At 43.5% G+C, this 24639-nt stretch overlaps 1 protein-coding gene across 2 annotated transcripts in view; it reads left to right on the top strand.

Moving 5' to 3' along the window:
* The first annotated feature begins 12062 nt into the window (after window positions 1–12062).
* The window catches only part of Rgma (repulsive guidance molecule BMP co-receptor a), a 39920-nt gene continuing 27343 nt past the window's right edge, over window positions 12063–24639 (top strand). Inside the window, exon 1 of one of the 2 annotated variants that reach the window (XM_005320108.5) lies at window positions 12063–12424. In XM_005320108.5, the coding sequence (XP_005320165.1) occupies window positions 12411–12424 (14 nt within the window). In that variant the 5' untranslated portion in view covers window positions 12063–12410. Of the gene's footprint in view, window positions 12425–12480; window positions 12954–24639 lie in introns of those variants that run through there. The other variant, XM_040276343.2, reaches the window with a different exon arrangement.

The raw sequence follows: 24639 nt of genomic DNA, 5'->3' as shown, positions 1-24639 counted from the left end.
TGAGCATCTGTGTACAGGTTTTCATGAGAACTGAGCTTTTTTCCCACTGGGGTAAATGCTCAGGACTGAAACTGTAAGGGCTGGATGGTAGATGCATGTCAAAATGTTCTCCAGAGTATCTCTACCATTTTTACATTTCCAACAGCAATGTATGAATCATCCCATATCTTCACCAACATTTGGTATTGACACTATTTTTCATTTGAGCCATTCTGACAGGTGTGGAGTGGTATCTCTGTGATACTTATTTGCATCTCCCTAATGACTACTGAGGTGGTCCAGCATCCTTCATGGGAGCAGTGGAAACCACAGGAGTGGTATGGCCACTGGGAACTTCCTAAAGGTCATTATGTGGAGGTGATTTAAATAGTCCCTAATGACGGCCACTAAGGGCCTGAGCTAGATCATAAAAATGAAGGGACAGAGAGGGGTCGAGACTAGGGATTCCAGAAATGCTTTGGGAAATTGGTCAAATGTGGTGACGTGTGAGATATGAGAAGAGGCACTGCTAAGGAAGAGGGGGAAATCCAGAATAAATTCTAGGTTTCTAATTGAGTCGAGAATAATTCTCTAAATTGTTGAGTTTTGCCTATAAGACATCTGCATAGCCCATAGTCATCAGAACTTGCGTATCCAAAACTGCACTGCCTGTGGGCTGAAGATCTGGATTTGGAAGCTCGGCTCCATCCCTGCAAGTAGAGGCAGAGGTCTGATGTTTTAAACCTCTAGCCTATGGCTTCACACTTGGAGGCCACAGACTGGAGTCTGGGCACCTGCTAAGCCACAACTACACTGGACCCACCAAGCATTTTCCATAGCACACGACATATGTCACATCCAAGCACTGTTTTTCATTGTATTCAGTTATAATTTCACAAATCTAATTTTTTAAATTTGAATTTTTGAATTTTAGTTATTTTCCATCATGACATTTCCAGTCAGATAATAAAGTAGCAAACTAGTGTGAAAGTGTGAAAATGTTTAATTCTTTAGAAGTGGCCTTGGCTTCCAACTGCTAGTTGTCTCCCCAGGATCAGGGGTCTTGGGGGCTTCGCAGTACAAGCTTTCCGGTCCCCTATGTATTATTTAGCAGAAGGATACCTGCCTGCTCTCCTTTGGAGAAGTCCTTGCCCTCTTGGCCGTGCCCCCAAGGCCTCCCCACCAATTCCTCTTCCAGCATCAGGTGGCAGCAAGTCTTCCCTTTGAACTACAGAATCCCCCTCCTCAGCCCCACACTCGCAGAGACCCACCGGTCTGGAGGACCAAATCCTGGGCACTACCTCTAGGTGTTCATGCCTTGAGTCCTGGCCCTCACGGGTTGGCATTGCTGGCTGTACAGGAGCTGCCTGTCACCTCTGGACCCTGGTGTCTCCAGGCAATTATGGGGCTTTGTTTGCAAACTTTATTTTAAAATTACATTTCCCCAAACCTTCTGATCTCCAAGTGTGCAACACCTGCCCTGCGTTACCAGTTTCCAGGTCTGGCAGACTAGGTGGGGATCTGGGCAGACTTCAAGTTGCAAAACTCACAACTCTGCCTTGTAGCATGTAAGAAGGCCCATGGAAGAGTCTGACCCACAGCATACAGTAAATATGGATTCCAACATTGTCTGTGGTATTTCATAAGGCTGCTGCTTAAATGTAATTCCAAAGAAATTGAGGTTTTCTTTTGGAGGGAGGAAGAATCGAGGGAGAGCCAGCAAAAGCCAGCTTGGTCTATTCTGTTACCTGAATTGCACCGCTGATCCTTTGTGACATAGAAGCCGTAGGTCAAATCCTAGATCTTACTGCAAATCAGGGGAATTTTCTCCCAGGAATATGAGACTGGCCTCTTATCTCCTAATAATACCTCTAAATTCTCCTGCACTGAGAATTAGCAAGAAGGATAACACAGAGAAGCGGTATGGGGATCCTCGCCTGCCGCTGCTCTGCATCTATTTAATTGTGTCTGTGTTTTTAGTCTGCATTTCGAAAACCCCAGGTTGTGTTTTGGGGCTTTGTTTTGTTTTTGTTTTTGTTTTCACAACAGGAAATATAGTGAAGCTTCTTTTTTACTTATGTTTATCTTTTTTATTTTGAGTTTTCTAAAATTAAATTTCCAATGTTCAGCCCCTGATTATTTAAAAACAAGCAAGTTAACTTCCGTTCAATAAACTGACTCCTTAAGGAATTTCCCTGGAGACCCCATGATTCCTAAAATGAATCGGATCTGAAGAAGCTGGGAGGGAGAGGAGAACTAGTAATTGAGGAAATACTTACAGTTCTGACTTTTCCTCCTGGGTTTTCCCTGGGGAATCTTCTGGGGTCCCTGGGTCTCAGTCCCTGCCCTGTGCTGGGGCTGCAGCTCCTATGGGCTAAGCAGTATTCATGGTCCAATGTCGTGGCCACCCAGGGCTCACCTGAACTTGATGGCCTGACTCTTCACCAGGGTGACAGCAGAGGAGACCTGGTTTCCACTACAGCTAAGAAAAGGGCTCCCCACAGAAAGTAGCTTTGGGGGCTCTGCAGATGGGATTTCCCACTAAGGCAGACTGTCACAGCCACAGTGACATTGAGAGCCTGTCATTCAAAGCAATAGATCTAATGATTGGGGATTTCAGATAAGGGGGAAAAAACTAGCCAAATGTGTATTGTCCAGCTTTTTACTTTGACAAGAAAGATATTTTAAACACTGACTTTCTCCTACTGCCATCATTTCTTTATGCTTTAACTCATGCACCTACATGCACATGGACAAAGACCCAACAAACAGAAAGGTGGACCTGCAAAGCAAAGCGCGGCTCTGGATGTGAGGAGCCCTGCTTTCATGCATCAGTCCTCCTTTTGCTGTGCCTGGGCCCCAGCCTGCATCTACATCTTCTCTTAGAAAAGATCAGTAGACTCAGGCTTCAGTTTCCTGCTGTGAATCAGCTCCTCTCAAAGGCATGTTTTCCCTAGAAAAGAAGAGCAGAAAAATAACAGACTAACAACAAAAAAGTTGTTTCCAGCATTTAACCACTGCAAAAGCATCTCTGTTTAAGTCTGAAATCTGTGATTCTGTCTCAGGGGTGTAAGAGAGTAAGCCCCAAGTTTGGTGGGCACTGTCCAAGATACAAGGAAATATTTTGCTTATATCTTACCATAAGGCCTCAACCACTGCTGACGCTTCTAGAAGGTCCCCAGGAAGGCACCTCTAGATGCCCACTAGTCTGCCAAGCTTTGGTGTTCCATGAATAGCCATATAATGAGTTGGCTTTGGTCAGCTTTGAATATATCTGCAGAACGGAGAAATGGAACACTTCCATTCCGATAAAGATGCTCATTCCTGGGTTTTGTGCTGAGTGAAGGATTCCTCATTGTCATTCACAAACACTTTGCTAGGTTTGGAAGCCTTTGGTAGGGAATGTGCCCAGCTTGTGTAACACTCCACCCATGTCACAGGTGACTTTTCTTTTCAAGCATTCCCAATCATCGGTTCTAACAATTTGTTTTCTAATAGTGAGGAAGGAGAAGACCTCTCGGAGCTTAGAGTTCATAGCAAGAGTCAATTTCCCTCCTTTCTACATATGTGCACCCTCACCTGAATGTGGGTCTCTGCAGATGAAAGAGGAAACCCAAAGCCAAGAAAAAACAAATGAGGTGCTGATTTCAAAAAGAGGCCAAGGAGGTGAACAGATGATTCAAAAAGACAAAAGAAGTAAGTAAAATAATAGAAGAAAAGTGTTCAACAACCCTGGTAGTTTTCTCAAATATGAATCAACACAGTGAGATAATATTTTTTTTAGTGCATCCAAGAGGCAAAAGTTAAAATTGTAGTGGTCCTTTTCCTAGGACCTGAGGAGCTTGACACTCTGTTACCCCACAGGAATGAGTAAAAGCAATTTCAATTTCCTTAAAAGCCAGTTTTGCTTTTCACATCAAGCCCTCAAAATATGAATATCTTTTGACTTATTTTATGTGTAAATGTATTCTAGGAAGTAATAAAGAATGTGCAAAAATGTTCCTATTTTAGAATTTCTCTAAATCTCCAACAGTAGAAAATTGTTTGAATTAGTTATGGTGTATCTAAGTCATGGAATAATGTAGACATATGTTAACTGTATATTTGTTAAAGTGGAAAGTTTCAAAATAAATGGTTAAATTTGAAAGGATTAGAAACAATAAACATGCATATGTTTTTAATACACACAGCTCATTCAAAAACTGTTCTTAGGCAAAGGGATATATCAAAGAACAAGATAGACAGTTCTCTGCTTTTATAAAGATTTTATTTACTGGGGTGATGAGATCCGAGACCTTGGTAACAATAAATAGGTAAATTAGTGAAAAAATCTATGACATTGTGATAGCTCCTACGTAAAAAATTAGAGAAACAGAATAGAGAAAGGTCATTCTGAGATTTTATACTCAGGTGTGAATTACTGACAGGAGATCCTAAAAGTTCTCCAGGCAAGGAAATAACCTGTAGAAAGGCCTGGAGGCCAAAGAAAGCTATAGAAGGCATGTTTTGATACAGTGGGGCCATACAGCTAATGCAACTACCAGCTAACGTGAGAGGGGGGCAGAGTGATAGATACAGGCAGAGAGGGAGGGATCACATCACATGGGGCTTGGTAAGCTTGAGTAAAGCACTGGGATTTTATCCTACATGCTGTAGAAAGACATGAGAGGTCTCAAACATGAGACATGATCTTGTTCATGGAAACATGATCTTGTTAATATTTCTAAACTTCACTCTGGTTGCGTGTGAAAGAATGGAGAACACAGAAATGGAGGCAGAGAGAGACCAGTCACTGGACTGCTGTGGTCCAGGCAAGACTCAAAGGTGGCTTTGACTAGAGTAGCAGGTAGAGAGGGAGAGAAAGGGATGCAGTCAGGATTGATTTGGGACTTAGTACAAACAGTATTTGCTACTGGATTGATGACCTCTAACATTCTCTCCTCTTTCCTCCTGTTCCTCTCAAATGCTTCTTGCTCCAATTCCAACCCTTCCCTAGGAAACTTCATCTGCATGTTCTGCCTTTGGGTCCTGTAAGATGACTTAGCCCTCAAACTAAATCTCCCTTTCTCAAGCCAGTTCATGTTGGCTTCATATCTTACAACTCTGACTGACATAATCAAGTACCTACATTGTTAAACCCCTCCCAGGGGCTATTAAAGGAAGACAGCAGTTGAAGCAAGCAAAGGCCAGAGAAATAGAACTGATTGCCCAGTTATGAGTGATAGAACAAAGACTCCAACCCAGGTCTTCATGGTACAGAGCCAGCACTTCCCCCTCTATGCCATGCTAGATCAATGACATGCACCCAGCTATTAATTGTCCAAAATCTAGCTTCCCTCATTCTATAGTAATAAAACAATGTCTGCCCAACTATATCAATTTCTGAAACTCTCTTGCAGCTAGATGTGGACATTAGACTTCTCTCAAATGGAATATGAGAGGAATAGGCTACAGGAAAGGTCATGCTTACTCCATACTCTTTTCCCTTCTTATAGGCTGTTAACTCAGGTTTGGCAGCAACCCAGCTTCAATTATGTATGTCTTGATAGGAAGGTGGATAGTGAAATGATGACTTATAAGAAACCTGAATCTCTGAATGACCACATGGAGCAGAGTCTCCCACCAACCCTAAAAGTTCACCCTAGACAATTATGTAAGAGTTACATAAACGTGATTCTTGAAATCATATTACTCCGTGTTATAGTAATCCAGCCCTACCCTAACTGATACATCATCTCAACACTCATTGACATGTTTTTAAATACTAATGAGGTCTTTTGCTAAAAATATAATTGAACCTCTCAAGCAACTCCTCCAACAAAGAACAGATTCTTGAACCTCCCCGCTGCTGTCCATGGTCAAATTTGTCTAATCTGTGGTCTATGTTCAATGCTTAGTGATCTCCTAGGAGAACTTTAAAAACCAGTTTGGGATGGAAAACAAAATCAACACAAACTCCATATATGAGGTTGTAGAATTTATTTATGTCATCCATTAAGATCCCTTCAAAAGGCCCCCAAATTTTGTTCAACTCAGATCCCCAGAAGTAAGTGTGACTCAGTCACTTCCTGGGAGCCTCATCTGAATACTTAGGGGAATCTAGTGACACTGTGAGCCTCACCATGGTTTGCAAGACTTAATAGAGTCCTTCAGAGCCCACCAGAAAAATATTGCATCAGCAGAGCTTATCCATGGACCCTGGGTGCATTTGACTGGAGGGGACAGCCCTGCATTCATACTCCACTAGCTTTAGCAGTGCTGCAGAAAGTGGGACAAACTCATGCTCCACAAAGAATAGGGTATAGGGGTTTCTGGCTTAAGCCTAAACAGGAAGTGCAGGAAAATTGCATTAAGGGAAAGAGACCCCAAACTTAGTGAAAAACACATTGGTTTTGGACTCAGTTGGACTAAGATTCAAATCCTGACTCTACCACTCACTCATCAACTTGATTAACTTTTGCACTTCAGTTTCCTTCGAAACACGACTCCTCACACCTGCCTCATGGAGTACTCCTGATCACAGAGGCAGCAAGAACTTAGGAAACAATTGCAAAAACAAAGCCAAATGGATGCTGCATCCAGATGAAGAGCTGAGCAGGCCTTGCCCTCCCCTCACATGCAGGGAATGGAGTATGCCAGCTGGCCCCAAGGTCTCTAAACTGTCAAGCACAGGCTTCTGTGGGTGCCGCTGTGGGAGCAGAGGATGTGTTTGCTGACCACATCCCAGCTGTTCTCCTGCAGCTGTGGTTGCCAAACCCTGCAACTATTCTCATGTCTAAACCAGCCAGCAAATCACACAGTTGAAGCTTCACGGTAAAACCCTCATTCCAATCACACTGTTCTATTGTCCAAACTCATGAAACAACAAGGAAGAAACGTGCTGTTTGCATTCTATTGCTGTGGCTAATTGTTGACTTATTTAACAAACAAAAAATACAAAACCAAAAGCATCTTTTTGTCTTGATTATGGTCCTCTCCAAGAGAAGCAAATGAGTGGCCTGTGGGAAAGAAGACTAAAAAGAAACATAGTGAGTTAATCAGGCCTTCCTTTCTTCTCACGGACTTAAATACGTGCATGTTGTCAACTATGGACAATGATTTTTGCAGTAAGATTTTTAAGATTCCTTTCTGTGCTGAGTCCACGGTAGTTGTCTATTTGATGGTTGATCTGAACACCATTCACCCTCTCCTCCTCCAAGCTTTTCCTCCTGATTTTCCAGTCTCTGTAACAAAAACTGAGCACTTCTACCATTTTGATACTCCTCTACCTCCCACTTCTGCAAAACTTTTAGGTCTTCCAACAGCCCTGTACTTCCCAATGTGGTCTTAGCAACCTGAGTCATGCTCTCAGTAACATTGTGCCAAGATTAATAGAATCATCTATCTGGTCTCCTATCTCTCCAAACCATTTCCATTAAAAGTGGAGTTCCAACTTTGAATTGTGCAGACAGAGAGGAGAGAGGGGTGAGGAGTGGGTGTGGGGATGGAAAGGAGATGGACATTATTACCCTATATACAGGTATGATTATATTACCAGTGTGACTCTGCACCACGTACAGTCAGTGGAAGGAGAAGTTGTGCTCCATTTGTGTACTTTGTGTCCAAATGCATTCTACTGTCATGTATAACTAATTAGAACAAATTTTTAAAAAGAAGAAGAAAATATAGTGGAACTCCACGTACATTATTCCTTTAGTCATAACCTCCAATGACTCCCTCTTGCTTGCTCTGCAGCCAAGGTGCTCCACAGTATAGTCCCAAGTCACAAATTCGTTGCATGTAGTTGGTGCCTCTGGCTTTCATTTTTAGACCTGACATAAATTGTTGAAAATCCAGTTATACCCAACCACCTTGGGCCTACTTAAAACTTTCCCTCCCCATGTGGTTTTTGCCATTTGACCTACATGTTCCTCATTCCACTGACCCCCAAACCCAACATATCCATAGCTGCTGGCCAAAGTAAGATCTAATGTCAGATCTGTGTAAATAAGTCCCCCTCCATGCACACACATTTATTTCTTTAAACTAGCCAATTCACAACCCCCCCAAAACTAAGGGATAATGCTATGGTCCCATACATTCTCTCTCTATTTCTCTCTCCCCTCCCCACCCCACCATTTGTCTGTCTCTCTCCACATCACCATCCTCTGGCTGAGCTTTACCACCTCCAGACTTCCCTTTGACCTCCCTCCTAACTTCTCTCTCTCTCTCTCTCTCTCTCTCTCTCTCTAATATATATATATATATATATATATATATATTAGTTGTTGATGGACCTTTATTTTATTCATTTATTTATATGTGGCACTGAGAATCAAACCCAGAGCCTCACACATACTAGGCGAGCACTCTACCACTGAGCCACAACCCCAGCCCCTTAATTTCCCTTAGAACAACTTTTCTTGGAACAAATTTCTTCTGCTTCATGCATTTTGAATTCACTCCTCATTGTGTCCCACCTGAATGGCACGTTTGAACCTGACTTTCCCCATCAGGGCTCTCCAAGAGTGACTGTCTTGGTTTATGGCCACTCTTGACCGGGAGACCTGATTAGAAAAAACACGTAACAATCACAATCATGATGACGGCTAACCTCCCTTCTCCACCACTTATCTCCTCTCCAGTGCACACACTTCAGCGAGACTTACTCCTCACTGGACTTGCCCACTTTTGCCAGCTCCAAGCCTTTACACAAGTGACTCCCTGCCTGGGTATTTTTCCTGATTTCCCTTTCATCTGCACACAAAATTAAATCTATCGTCTGAGACCATGAAGAGGTGGCACCTCTTCCATAAAGACTTTCTTAATCCTTCTGACTAGAAATAAACCTCCCCATCTCTTCAAGCCCCTGACAACGGAATCCTTCTGTTTCTTATTCCCTTCTACTTTGCATCTCTACTATGTCTATAGGGGCCTCGGAGCAGCAATCTAATCAGAAGGGAAGACCAAGAGATGGCCTTAAAGCAGGATTTACACAAGTGCTTTATTTAACTAGAATGACATGGGGAAAGGAGTGATACGCAAGGACAATGGAGCTGCTAAGGCACATGCCACCCCCAGCCACTGAGACCAATTTACTCTTTTCCAACTAGACTGCAGGTGCCTAAGGACAGATGCTATTTTGCAATCAGCACCCCACACAGGATGCAACCCAGGCCCTGACATGAAATAAGTGCTTGATGCAAAATCTGAGAAGCATCCATCCTGGAGAGAAGCAGCTCCCTCCAAGCTGTGCCAAGCACAGAAACCCCAGCACCTGTGGCCTCCCCTTGTCCCACTGGAGCCAAGGGTGGGACAGTCAGCCTCTACTTCATCCGCAGAGTCCTGTAAGAGGTCCTGACCTGCAGCTCCAAGCATTTTGAATTCACTCCTTGAAGTTGCCTTTTTACTAGTGAACATGAATTTACCCAGAAAAATATAAAGGGCAGGGGACCCAATCCAAAGGGACAGCCCCTGGCTCCATCAGCAGGGAAGAAATCCTTAATACTTCACCTTGAATCCACATCCCAAGGGTGCATTCTTACAGCACCATGTTCCTCTGAGCCACTGCTCATGGGAACAGCACATAACTCCACATTCCAATAGCACTAAGATGTTGGGGGGGCACTGAGTGTGGTGCATCCCAGAAGAGCCTCCTAACTCCAGCTTGAAGTTCAGTAAGAACCATCAAAGCAGCAGCCTGCTCTGCAGCACTGTGCTTTTTCCATAAACTAACAGTTTTCAGAAGTGGCACCCAGGGGGATCAGGCGGCTGGTCAGTGAGCACCCATCCTTCTCACAAAAGGGAGGGAGAGGAAAGAGTTGCCAAGAAGAAGTAGAAACCCCAGACTCCTATTATCCTCTGTAAACATGGGATCTTATTTTTAACTTCTCCTTCTCTGCACATCAGACAAGAGAGAAACGTATGTAGATATTAGCCTTATGCTGCCTTAGACATTCACCTCCTTACCCTTGATTCTTAATGGCCTTATTTAGAAAAAAATAAAATCCTCCTCAACCCAGGTGTCTATTTCCCATTCATCTTTTTAAGTAATGTAGGCTCTGTGCAGTTAAGAAAGACACCGATCCCCTGAAGTTTTTATTAGAAATGTTTCCAGATTGTTGGTTGAAGGCACATACAGTGGTTAATTTGCACCCTAAACACACCCCATGGCCTCATTTAAATCTGAGTGCTCATGTGTGTATTCCAACTGCCTGTGCATAGTTCCAACTTAATCAAGTACTTAATGAGTAGCATTAATATTCTGTGTCTTCTCCACAGGCATCTACACTGATCAAGGTAAATAGCTGTTGGACCCCTCCAAAGCCTCACAAATGAGCTAAGAATAGTCTGCACTCATCCAGAAAGAGAACTGTTGGTCCCTGTAGGAGGAAAAAAAACCCTGCAGGGTACTTTCCAAAATCTTCATTTGAAAAAAGAGATGTTTCCACTTATAGATCTTTTGAAAATGCCAGGCAATTTGGTAGAACTGTAAGAAATCTATTATCTGAGCGATAGTCATTTTTGTAGTGTGCCTAATACAGGCCAGGCAGTGGACTAAAATACTAGGGATGCAAGGATGACCCCAGGGAGTCCTGGTTCCTATCTTCTGAAGAGGATAGTATGGTAGGAGAGGCAGACAGGGAAGGGTCACCCTAATAACTGGATAACTGCAGATTGAGATCACTGTTGGAAAAGCAACGAGTAAGATTTAAGATTCCATATTGAGAGACTTCTCAACAGAGGACATGTTGGCTGAAGGTCCATACTTGATGAAGAAGGGGGAAAAACTAGTTTTTCACCCAATGTTAGAACCAGAAGACACACACACACACACACACACACATTCAATGTCTGGTACTCTATATATAAACAAGGAAACTGAGGCCCAGCAGAGCTAAAAGACTTGTCCAAGGTCAGAGCTAATCATAGAAACCAGCCATGGCAATACTCAATCCCTTCCTGCTGAATCACATGGATTTTATTTATATCTCAGCTATAGATTATCCATATACATTTGGCCAATAAAACACAGAATATTGGGTTAAAACCACATCCCTCAAGACCACAAGCATAAAAAAAAAATCCTGTTTTAATGTGGAGGGTATCTTTTCATTTTTAAGCAAATCCAAAGAGTTCTCATAGGAGCAACATTCAAGACAGTTTGTTCAGTAAGAATGGGAAGGTCATAACCCTGTCTAAAATGTACTGGCAACTCTGCGCACTGCTAATTTGGGCGTGAGCTGAGTATGAGCTGACTTCACACCACAGCTGAGGTTTCAAATCCAGAAAGGGCGACTCTTTGCTGTTTCACAGCAACGGTCCTTCACTGGGCCCCCAGGAACCTCTGGGGAATTGCTGACCTGGACCCTCATGCACCTGTGTGCATGCGCTGCATAATGAAACATACTTTTTTAAAGCCCCTGAGATTCCATTTGCAATCTGTGTGTGTGCATGAAAAGCGCAAAGACTGGAAAGAAGCAGGGCAGAAGCACACTCTGACCGAAAGTTACCTCTGGGGATGGGCTGCAATGGGGAGGGCGTAGGATATGGCCTTTTTACCTCCTGATTTGTGTAAAATTGCAACCAAGAATATATTTGTGCATAGCGCATGTAATACATATGCATTCTTGTTTTTTTGAAGAAGAAGAAGAAGATTCTTATATCTCAACAGAATACAAAGGTGCATCTCTGCAGAGCACAGCAGCATTTTTCTTGGATGTAACTGTCTTTTCCAGAAACCTCAGAATAACTTCCCCTTGACCACCATGGGCCTGAAGGTGGAAAATGTACACTTCACGGCATCCCTGAAGGGGATTCGAAAGTTGGAGGTGCGGGTTGGGGATCTGCACTTGCAGCTCACACCGCCCTCCCCCCATCCCGAGAGCCCAAGGAAAGTCTTGACTTTCCGGCAGGAGCACCCGATCCCACCCTACTCACCCACCCACCCCTCTGGTGCTGATACGGAAGGGTGGGGCCGCGGCGGGGCGGGGCGGGGCATTCGGAGCCCGCGCCCCACCTCCTGGCCAGCCCCGCCCGCACTCGCCCCCCGCCAGCTCCCGGGGAGCCGGCCCGCCCCCTCCCCTCCGCGCGCAAACGATCCTCGCTACGCCGCGCTCGGCGGCGGCAGCGGGCGGGGGCCGGGTGAGGGAGGGGGCTGGCCCGGGCCGCTCCACTCTGCAGTTGTCTCCGAAGCGCGGGCTGTGCCGCCCGAGCCGCTGGGCCGGGGAAGCACTGGCCGTAGGCTTCCGGGCCGGCTTCTCCAGGCGCTCGCAGGCATGCAGCCCGGGAGCAGGCGGCGCGCCCCGGGCCGCTTCTGAGCCGGCAGGGGCTGCGGGACCAGCGCCAGCCGAGCCCCTCCCATCTTGCCCTTGGGCCGACGAGCGAAGTCCCGGCACCCGCTCTTAGCCCGCAGCCCCGCCAGCGCCACCCCCCGCGGGCTGCAGGGGCTCATGCAGCCGCCAAGGTAAGCGCGGGCCAGCAGCCGGGCAGGCTGGCTCTGACATCCCCAAGGCGCCGCCGACACTTGCTGGGGCCACCGCACTGATTTGGTCCTCCCCAACCCCGCGTCTCATCTTGCCCAGATTTGGAGCCTTGCCTCGCCTGGATCGCCTTAGCTCTTGGCAGCAGGAAAGTTTTTGTGGTTTGGTGTTGGTTCTCTTTTTTCCCCCTAAAATACTCTTCTCCGGGCGGCAGGCATTGCGCGTGGTTGGGCAGACCCGGAGCACGTCCAATCCGCCGTGTCCTGGAAGGGGGAGTCTCTCTCGCGCGCGGTTATTTCTTTTTGGGGCGGCCGCCCGGCCCGGCCCACGGAGCCTAGGACGGAGCCTGCTACCTGGCTATCCCGACGTGAGCCCCCATTGGCCTGTGTCGCTAGGGCCCCCGCCTCCCGCTCAGTTCGAGGTTGAAGAGCTGCTAAACGGGGCGTCGGCGTTGTGCACCATCTGGGCTCAGGAATAAGCAGTCCCAACACGGGAGCGTCCAAATACCCGAAGGTGCGGATCTTGGGTTGAGCTCTAAGAGGTGGGATTCCCGAGAGACCTCGGCGTTTCTAAGTGGACTGTAGGACACGACGGCCAGGGCAACACGAGAACTCAGCGCCTGGCTTGAGCGGGGGCTTATCCCAGGTTATAAACTGGGGCAAGAGGACAGGTGTATTTAGGCGAAGAACCTATGTGAAGGACGCTCGGGTGCAACTCTTGATTGCATTTAAATCTAATTGCATTAGATTTGCTCGGAGGTAGAATCAATTTCCCCAGATCGGGATTTTAATGCGAGCTGGTGAGCTGCTATTATGTGGTGTGGTTTCAGAAGGCGTTGGATTGTATTTATTTTATAAATTGGGTACCTAGGGGACAGATGAGGGAGAAATAGCGCCACCTAGCGTAAATGGTGAACTGTGCCTTCCTTTTAGGCAGAAAAGTTGGGTGTTCTTAAAGTAGACTCCAGCACAGGTGGAGAGGCGGGAACCATCCGTTGCGTCCAGGAAAGATTTGTTCTTGGTGTTTCAACAGTCCTATGGAACGCTAGCGCCCCGACGCCCTGAGCTCAGCACACGTAGCTTAAGGGACAGAATTGTGGGTCGTACTGAGTGGCAGACTGTTACCTCAAGGACCTCAATCACCTTCTCCATCTGGTCTTAGGATCTTCCAGAAAAAACAAAAGGTAATATGTTACCTGTTTTAAGACGATGCCCCTTCCTCAGGCGTCTTTTACAGATATCTAGAAAGCCAGTTCAGAGACCTTGCTCTTCTCCCAGGCCATCGCAGGTAATTTTTCAGATGGATCTTGAGCCATAGCCTCTATTTTAAAGGTCTGAAGGGCATGAAGGACAGCAGGAGGAGAATTGGGAAAGGGCCTAATGCAAATTTAAACAGGAATGGTACAGTGTACCCCAAAATAGTATTTTTACATATATGAAAGGGGGTGGTCTTGCTGCTTCACTATCATATCAGGTAACAAGCAAGTCCCCTTTCCCTGAACCGGATCTCCAGTTAACATCTAGGGAAGACTATGCTAGATGACAGAGAGGACAAAGGCTCTGGGTGGGGCACCCACACATCCAGGCGGCCTGCATTCTCATGGCGGGTTTTTGCTGCCACCTTCCAGGGCAGATGATATTAGCAGTGAGCCGAGTTCTCCCGTTCTGAAGGGAACAATGTGCTTTTCTGCTTATGGTGAAGACCCTTTGCCCTCCTGGGACCCTCTGAACTATGGTACTGGTGAGATATGACCCATGTTCCTTTTTCTAAGAACTCTGCTCCCATCCTTTCCCTCCAAGGTGATAAATTCCAAAGACACGTGTGGGATGGCTGGTGGCTCATCTGCCCACCCCACCCAAAGTGTGCTGCCTCATACTATCTCTCCATTTGCAGGTATTTGTTTAATAACAAGACTTGTGACAAAAGGGGTCCTATAGAAACTTGGCATATTATTCAAAGAGGGCATCTCTGACTTTTGGCAAGAAACCTCTGTCTGCTTGTAAACCTCTTGCAGGGTATGACTGATGTCTGTCTAGTGTGTGTAATATCACAGAAGGAGGGTGCAGAAGCTCCTGTTTAATAAAGATCCCTTGGGTCTGCTCTTCAATAGTCACCCTCATGTGAAGACAAATGAAAGAATGGGCGGTAGGTACTACAGAAGGAACCCAGGGCACTCTCCCACTGAGCTATACCCCCAACACTTTTTATTTTTTATTTTTGGGACAAGATCTTGCTAAGTTGCCTAGGCTATCCTGGAACTTGCTGTCCTCCTGCCTCAGCCTCAAGAGAACTGGGATTATAGGCATGTGCTGCCTCGACCTGCCCAAATATAAAAATTCTTAAAAGAGTAAATGCAAAATGAAAGGAATAGGTACTGAAAGTCCCTAACATTGGGACAAGGAGTGTTCAAGCCACTCTTGTGATGATACTCACTGCTCCTGAGTAGCTGACATTCACAGGTAGGATCATTTCCATTTTTTTGGAAAAAGAAACTGATGACCAGAGAGGTGAAGGGGCAGAACCAGGGTTCTTTGAGTCTAAAGTATTATTTTTTCCTTGCTAAATGGATTAAGTTCAAGCACTTCTTTTACCAAGTATGGTTGCCAAATTTGGTCATGCCTTAAAGCATGCAGAGTAAGCAAGGAAGGAAGCATGGTCCCTATCCCCCAAGAAGTCTGCCACCCAGAAAAAGAGATGGGATGTTCCCAAGTGAGACTGAGCAGAAACAGACAAAGAAAATCAGAAAGCAATTCAGGCTAATTGTAATCTGTTAATTCAATGAAATGAAACGGGCACTTCCCCTTAAAGGTAATTGTTTAAATAATTTTTGTCTGAGGTGTTCCTGGGGCTCTTTAGGAGAACAGCTTTGCTCTTCAAACTGCATTCATTGTTCGGTCATTCAACAAACATCTCTAAACATAAGTTTAGCCTAAGGGAGAGAGATCCCAGACTTCCCCCCCTGTCTGATATCCAGCCCTAACCAAAGGAGAGCTCCTCTTTTACTTATTTTGACCAAATGACAGCTCAATTTCAGTGTCCTTTCTCTTGGCAACAAATATAAAGGAGCAGTGAATAGGAGTAATGGGAAAAAATTAAGGACTTGCCTCACCCAAGTGCGCTTGCAATGCCAGGTGGATGTCAAGTTTCCTTAGTGATGAATGAAGAAACATCTTTCAAAAGGAGACCCCATTTCTTAGTCAGGTCTTTCCTGTTGGTAAAAAATGCTATGTCATGTTACAACCCAGGGGTCAGAAAGCAAGAATGTAAAACTACAATTCTAAGGACAAGAAAAAGAAGAAGCTTTTGGCCTGAACCTGAATCTCTCCAAGTAACAATTTTTTATATATTTTACCCCAATTATTCCTATATATTTGGAAACCACAGTCCAAGAGAGACAGCTTGTGTGACACATTGTCAGCACTTGATTTCTGAATGTGCCACTTCCTTACAAAATTTTAGAAGAGTAGCTTAATGTTAATGATTATAACATTCTTTTAGTTCTGTAAAATTTTGTGGGAAAGCAATAAACTTTTATTTTTATCTGAAAAAAAAAGCAGCTTTGAAATGTGGGCAGAAAATGGTCAAATAAGTGCAAGTATCTTTTATGGTCACATTTAAAGCATGATTAAGTCACTGCTAATTGACGAACCCAAGTATGCACTACCCAGTTTATAAAATTACAATATCCAGATTGCAACAGTAAAGAATGGAAGTGGAACAATCAGTGTACACAAGATTGATTATAGAATTACTGATTGGATCTGTTTTTCCTTTTTAAGTTTTGTGTTTAAAGCAATGTTACCAGGACTTCCCGAAATCAGGATACTGGATTTTCCAGAGTCTGAAAATCAGCAAAAACTTGAAAGTGAAAGATTCTGTGAAGTCTCTGGTAAAAATAAGGCCAATTCCAATAGATTCTGTGCCCTCCATGGGCCAAAGCAGAGATAAGCAGATATATGACTAAAAATGCCCCCAAAATTTGTTGACTTCTATCTCATTAGCACATTTTAGTAGTTACCATCCATTGTGGTTTCTCATTATGTTTGTTCATCTTCATGGACTCTCAGACCTCAAGGTCTTTGCAGCAGCTTGTCCTTCCTAACAGCAAACGTTTGTCCTATTACCTGATAATACACTACTCTTCGTATGTCCTTATAAACAGAGATATTCTACCTAAGTCTTGATGCAAGTGTCAGCATCATTACTTTATTCTTAGCTTGGACTCTTAAGGAGATGTGCAAACCATTTTTCACCCTCTGTAGGCATTTTGAAGGATTTTTCTAGCTGATGATGTCTTGAAACAAGATTAGGTGCACCCATACAAACTCACAGAGACTTACTACAAGGGCCTCCTAAACATATGTCATGGTATACCTGTCCTCAGCCATGATGCTATAGAATTCTGCTATAAAATTCACTTTGCAATTAGACCGATTGTGTAAAGTTTGATCCTATCAAAGTTTGATCCACTTGACTTTTGGTTAATTGCCCCTTGCATGGATACCATTTTACCTGTTTAAATGCAGCCTTTTGAAATCTGCTGGGTGAGTACTGAACTATCTTAGTGACTTAGAAATTGGCCTTTAGTGTGCATTTTTAGCTCCTGACAGTACCACCCTGAGAACAGATACTCTTGCAAGAACATATCCACCCAATACTTGTGCCTTCCACCCATGGATTTTTCTGGTTGTCAGAAAAGCACACAGAAATGTGTGTTGCATTCACAGATTCATAAAAATTACAGGGTTTCCTCAAAATAATTGCTACCTTGAAGAGAATAAATAATATTTGCTTGGAAGTTTTGGTGGATAATATGCTTTCATTTGCATTTAATTCAATGTCCTTTATGAGAGGAAGTTGAGTATAAATAATAAATAGATTTTTAATGCAATTTCATTTTCTCAAATAGGCTTCCATTGATACAGGGAGGCAAAACAAAAAGAGATATGTTGCTTAGAGTCTGGCTCACTCATCAGTGTTACCAGATTCATGGTAACATCTGCTTACAGGTCCAGCTCTGCTAATAATCCTGTGCTGCTAAATTGGCACAGGTCATTTTTGTCTCAGAACATGAGATTCATGAGATTGTAATTTATTTTGTGATACATCAGTCAGTACAGTTAAAATAATTTGTATTCAGATTTCAGAATAGTGATTTCAAAATGCTTCCCTTACTGCCTACCTCAAGATCATATGGCAATAAGTTAGATGCCACCCTCATCCATTCCATTGCTTTTATTTTTCTCTGCTGGGAATATTTTGAGAAAGAAGCACCTTAAACTTTAGGTGTATGATTTCCTCATAAGTAAGTGGATGCTATTGGCAGGGTCTACTGATTCAGGGTCTGATGGGTAACACATCCCCCAAACCCCAGCCTGAGTTAAGAATCAATAAGAACCGGGTGAGGTGGCACACACCTGTATTCCTAGCAGCATGGGAGGCTGAGGCAGGAGGATTGCATGCTTAAAGCCAGCCTCAGCAACTTAGTGAAGCGCTAAGCAACTTAATGAGACCCTGTCTCTAAAAAAAAAAAAAAAAATACAAAGTAGGAGCTGTAGCTTAGTGATAGCGTACTTGACTGGCAAGTGTGAGACACTGGGTTTGATTCTCAGCACCACATATAAATAAGTAAAATAAAGATCTACCAACAACTAAAAAAAATATATTTTTAAAAAAATACAAAATAGGGCTGGGGATGTGACTCAGTGGTTGAGTGCTCCTGAGTTCAATCCCCAGCACCGCCCCCCCCCAAAAAAGAATCCACAAGAGCAAGGCAAACCGGAGCCAAGCTAGTACTCTGGCAATGCCTTATTGGGTCAATGACAAATGTCCAAGGGCAGAAGCCCTTCGGGCTTAAAATGAGATGTCCTCTGAATACCTCATGGACTGAAAGGACTGAATGAACTGAGACTGTAGATAGATTTACTTAAACATTTTTCCACTGTGTAATATTTTGCTCTCATTCAGAGTGCTGCTAAGCCCAGGAAAGTACACAATGAATACTTTACCAAAAAAAAAAAAAATACCACTTGCCATCTAAAAGACATACAAAGAATTCAATCATCTATCTTCACTTCCTAAGTTTTTTAGGGGGAATGGGGAAGATTGTTTTTTGTTAGTGTCTGGAAAATAGTATTTCTCTAAACACAGTCCCATTTCTAATGCGTGATCCATCATTATACATATGGGACATATTATTGGACTGACAGAAAAAGATAAACCTTGGGTGAAGATGAGAAGCAGCTGTGGTTTGTCGAGAAAAACACTGAACTCGCCATCACAAGGGCTGGATTTGAACCTCTGCCCTACCATTTATATTCATGGTAACCTTGGATAAGTCACTTAACTATTGTGAGTCTCAGGCTCATTTATGAACTGGAGATGGCTGTGCCTGTTACCCAGTTAAGATGATTCTGCAGTTCCATGGGGGACTGTTTATCATAATGAGTACTCAGCAGGCCTTGAACATAACTGGTAATGCACCTAGAACCCTCCCAGAAGTCAAGGTTATCTAGAAGTCCTTGGGGAATTCTGCAGATTTCCACGCAGTTCCCACACATACAAAAGCTCTAGAAGGTTCTGTGCATGATATTCTATTATAATCCAAACAAATGGTTTTTAAGCATGCTATAAAGCAAATATTGGCAACTATGTTTCAACACTGACTCTGTGCCAGGCATGTGTTCTAAGTGGGCTATTATTGGATGAACTCACCTAATCCTAACATCAACCTTCTAAGGGAGATGAAAGTAGTCTCTGCTGTGTCAATGGCTTTGCTGAGGTCCAAGGAGCCTGTTCAGACTGCAGCATCCTGTATTACCTCTCTAATGTTCCTAAAGAAATTTTCTTCACCCCAGGCAAACGTAAGAAAGAAAACAGTGGTGTGGAAGAATGTTACATGGAGCAACACATTAGGTCTACTTTCTGGGTTGGCCCCTTTCCCCACCTCCGGTCAGCTGGGCCTCTTCTCTATTTCAGCTCTGCATTAGCCATTCTAAACAGTTTTGAATTTGATGAATAACTTGGTTATCTGTTCCTATTGCTTGGAAAGTCTATGGTATTTGTGCTTGGCACCAAACTGTTCATTAATCCAAATCTCCAAATCTTCTGCTGGTTGAAGAAGACACAGATACACTGTCAGTTCACACAGTTGCCATTTGGTGGGTAAATGGTTCCAAGACAGTTCTTCTCCCAAGAACTTACTGGAACAGGGAGAGGTAAACATTCTGTGGGCTGTACTTCATTATAGGAACCTAGTGTGTTGTGGGTAGATACCAAACGCTGCTTAGAAACAACAGAGGGCTACTAAATGTGTTTAAGGTATGGTTTCAGGTTCACCATAGTATTGCTTCATGCTGATGCTAGAGCATAAAAATGTCACTCTTCAAATAAGATTTCCTGCTTGTTCAGTAACATTTTCACCTGGGGAATGCAGAAATGTTACAGATGAGGCCACAGAATGGATTTTCAGAGTCAGGCACAGGCACAATCACATTGTGCTGATTAGTTACAGAGCAAACAAGAGTTCAGTGAATCCCTAGATCTCAGAGACCCAGGGGTAATCAGGCCATGATTGTGCAGGCAGAGAAGCTGAGAGGCCAGGTATAGGACAGGACATAGTTGGACCACACACCTGGAAGTAGATCCATCCCAAATTCCAGATCTCTCTCTTTCCCTATATTTACTGCAATGGCTTGAATCTTTTCCATCTCAACACAGACAGTTAAGCAATTTGTAAATTCTTTTGCTTTCATACTAGGCTTTACAGAAAGAATTTGCAAGCTGTAGACCAGATGGTAGGTGAAGTCTTAGACAGAGCTTCAAGAGGAAACTTTAATTCTAGTAAGAACTAACAGGAGATATGTTGAAAAAAAAAAAAATGGCTGATCCAGGAGTTTACTGAGAATCTTGAAAGTCAAGATGGACAGGTGCAGAAAGATGGAAGGAGAGGCCTAAATCCAAATACCCTGGGAACAGAGCCTCATAAACTGCTAGGAGATCATCAGGAGGGAGCCTACTGGGTAGGGACTGAGTCTAGGGAACAGAGTAAAGGGAATACAAAGATAGTCCTGCTTCTGTTCAGAGTAAGAGTGAGAGCATGTACCATGGCTTAGGGTTAATAGAAGCAAAATGATCAATGAGAAACTCCAGGCCTGGAAGCAACTGGTGAGCTCATCAGAGGTGACATGGCAACCAGAGTCACCCAGACCTGCCAGAACCCTACTTTGTCACCAAGCTAGCTGGGTGACCTCAAGCAAGTTGCTTACCTTATGCAGTGTAAGTTTGGGTAAGTGTGAATTGTCTAATTTCTGAATGTGAAGAGAATAGGTGACTTCAAAGTGAGAATGGAAGTCCACAAAGAGACGAGATGCAGCTGTTAGAAGACACTTTGCATCCCTCTTGTTGTCTATTTCATATTTCATTCTGTCCGAATAGACATGGGCACATAATAGTGGGTGAACTGAGCTCTTCTCTGACTGCTTAGTTCCTGGCACAATGAAAGGGTTTGTGGTACTATTCAAACAAGAAAGAAATTAAAGTAGGAAAAACTTACTGGAAAGGGAGCCTCCAAAATGTTGCTAATAGCTTTTGGCAAAATTATCAGTAGATTGAATTTGATTAGATTAGATAGGGAGGCTGATAGGTAGATAGGTAGATTTTATATGTGCACATAAAAGTATCTGGAAAGATGCACATGAAACTCTTGACAGTTATTACCTCCAGGGAGAGTCATTTAATAGGAAATTGATTTTTAACATGTACCTATATTACTTTTTCAATATTTTAAAAATACATTTGATGCTAGATTGAAAGAATCTGAATGCCCCCCAAAATTTGTTTTCCCAGAATTTTCTTTCCTTAGAAATCTCTTTTTATCTATCTACCAAGCACAGTGAATACATCCTTAGCTGTCAGCTGTGATGTGCTGGGGAGGTTCCAAGGAGAACACTCCATGAACTTGTCCCAGGCTGACTGAGCTGGACCTTCAGGCCCTGAAGGCTCCCAGATTCTGTTCCCAAAAGTAGTCTGATGCGCATCAATGCTAATCCATAGAGCCGTCGGATCCAGATTGTCCAGGAGGCCAAATTTTGGGGGAAGTTGTTTCAGACAGTGTGAAACTGGTACTAATAGAGAAAAGCACTGTGGGTAGTGTAACAGTCACCAAGCTGAACTCTGTACATCTGTGACTAGTGATGTCATGCTTTGCAATCAGTGATTCTGTTTGTTAAAAATATTTCCAACATCCATCTCCAAAAGCCATGCCAACTTTACAAAGGCCTATGTTAATTTGCAATGATGGAGATGGGCTCTAAACTTGTACTTCTAGGACATAAATTCCTCAAAGCCCTTGTCACATTGTGCTGAACCCATTGTTCCTCAAGTCTGGATCCTCTACTACATTGCCTGGAAAGGTCCAGCACTGTCCACTGTTCATCTCAGAACCCCCCAAACCCAGCTCAGAGCCTTCCCTGGAGCCTAGGACTCAATTCTTTTTAAATGAGTAAAACAGAAGTGTGAGGAGGAAATATTACTGATTTGATAATACACTTAAGACATGTCTAAGAACAACTAAAATCTGCTAAGGTGTTTTAAATGCATATGAAAGAACTCAAATCAAGGATGAGATACTTCCTCAGTTTCTAAAGAGAGCTATCCGGAATATCAGGTTAATGAGTGTGTGTTTTAAACCATTCAAATGTTAAAATGAATTCTGTGTGTTTAATGAGTAGGAAGAAGGAGCTCTCCTGGTGAGTGAAGGAAACACCAAAGCAAACGAAATAATATGCACACAGAGAAAGAGAGACCTTTCTTAGGGGCAAAAGCTAAAATTAAAAAAAAAAATAAGTGAAGAGGTTCTTAATGCTGAAGCAATTACAGTTAAAGTGACAGCAAGGCTCACAAATGCTTTGGAAGCAGTAAAATAGGGAATAGAAGGAGGTCCTCTCCTAAACTGTCATGGAAACAAATATGGCCAGGAGGTTCTACAGCCATCTGTAGGATCTCCTGCAGGTAAGAGGGTGGTGATCATGAAGGATGGTAATGACATCCTTCTGGCCGAACTATGTAATTGTCTTTCCATATAGTACATTGTGCCTCTTGTCCACAAAAGGAGCCTAACCACCTAAGGGTTATTTTTCATGGCCACTTTGGTGGAATATATACTAAAAGAATAGTATTGCTAAGCATGCTTTAAACTCCCAGTTAGCTGGATGAACACAACACACTTTCTAACAAGAGGCTATGAAACTGGACTACTTGATAGAAATGGTAGAAAGAGGCTTAGAGAGAGGACAGAGAAACTCAAGGATAAATTATGTTTAGACTTTCAAAGTTCCTGACAAAGTTCCACCCCAAAGGTCACTTACAATAGTTAGTAGCTACAGAATGTGGGAGGGAAATGCCACAGATCAGAATTATCCTTAAAGACTGGAAACAAACAAAAAAAAATACAATAAACAGGTACTTTTCTGGATGAATTATAAACAGTGGGCATCCTGAGGATTGCTTGTGCATCCAGACTTAGTTTAAATTTACATCGATTATGTAAAGGAGAGAATGCTCAAATAGTTCCAGTCCTACAGATGAAAAGTTCTGCAGAAATAGCCAGGACAAGCTTATGAATTCACAGGAAAATCCATATGAAACTTTTACAGGTGCAAGCCTAAATTAAATCATTTGCAAGAACATAATCCAAATTCCAAGAAAATGGGCTTTGTTCGGACTGTGTTTATAGCCACAAAAGACAACTTTGTGGTCTTTGCAAAATGTATGTTTGCTAGAGGTCACATAGGACCAAGTGCTCAAAAAATGTTAAAATGCCATCAGAATTGGCATTGGAAACCAAGCCAAAAATAATGTTCTACGCAGGCTATATCCAGACCTGGCAGTTTTATTACATTTGCCTGCAGGAAAAAAAAAAAAAATCTCAGAACTGTATAAGGGTGAGCAATGTAATCAGCCAGAGAAAGTTTTTCATGGGAGCAGGGCTGCTTTGTTCCTTGAGGGCTTTAGTGTGGAAAGATGAAGCCAGAAAGGTGATATGATCAGAGGCCATAAAATCTTGGAGGTTATGGAGAGCATGAACGGAGACTGGCTCATCAAATCTGAGATGACCAGACCCCAGGGTAGCTCTTGAAGTTTAAAAGAGAAACTTGAGAGATAAATTTAAAAAGATTGATTCCTGCTCAGAGTTGTACAGTGAAGCAACTCAGTTTCTCATAACATGGTGAAGGCAAGTAGTTTTCAAAATGCTCAAGCAGTTTACCAAATGCATAGCCAAGAACTGGCTCTTAAAGATGGATTGAGAGACATTAGCAGCACATCTATGTATTTCTGAGGTTGGCAAAAATACCAATATTGGACCATTAGCTTCCCCCATATAACCCAGAATTCTATTAGCATGAGTAAGAGAAATCTAAATCAAAACTGGTTTCAGCCAAACAAAGAATTTCAAGCCCCATAGCTGGAAAGGTACTGGGGGTAGCTCCAAACAGCCAAGGAAGACCTACACGGAGTGTCACATACTAAAGAGTGGCTTAGGAAATACTGATGCAGGGCTGGAGATGCAATTCAGTGGCAGAGTTCTGGCTTAGAATGGGCAAGGCTTTGGGTTCCATCTACAACACCACATACTCACACAAAAATGCTGTTGCACAGGCTGTAGCCCTGGAGACTCATATTTAGCTGCTTTGAAGTGGAGCCAAAACATATGTGTTTTTAAATCCCCTACAGTATCTCCCCAAAGAAGCAACCCTCCCTATCTCTAGGCCTTAGGTAAGGCCCCCAGTGCTTCTCCATCTGCCAGGCTGTTGCTCTCTTCTTCTCCAGCTTCACCTCTTTGTCCTACACTCAGACCCCAGCCTTTGCAGATCCTCAGGTGAGCCACATTTTCATTCAAGTTGAATTTGTTCCTTCTACCCTGAATCCTTTTCCTGTTCCCCCTCCGTGCACCCTAGGCTGGGCTGGAGGCCTGGGCACCTATGTTCTGTGTGTCCTCTGTCAGTCTGCCTTGACTTTAAGCCCACTGCAGACACTATCGTTGAACAGAATGGCCCATTCAGCACACCTAACGTGAGGGTTGAAGAACTCAGCTTTGCATTTATTAGTAATTGGGTGAGTACTTCAGCTCACTCAGCCTCAGTTTCCTAATCTGTACAGTGAAGATGATTGATCATCAAACATCCCTTAGCCAAAAGTG

Source organism: Ictidomys tridecemlineatus, chromosome 5 (genome assembly GCF_052094955.1).
Source record: "Ictidomys tridecemlineatus isolate mIctTri1 chromosome 5, mIctTri1.hap1, whole genome shotgun sequence".
Taxonomy (NCBI): Eukaryota; Metazoa; Chordata; class Mammalia; order Rodentia; family Sciuridae; genus Ictidomys; species Ictidomys tridecemlineatus.
Note: the sequence above shows the minus strand (reverse complement) of the source record. Positions and strands in the feature narration are given on the sequence as shown.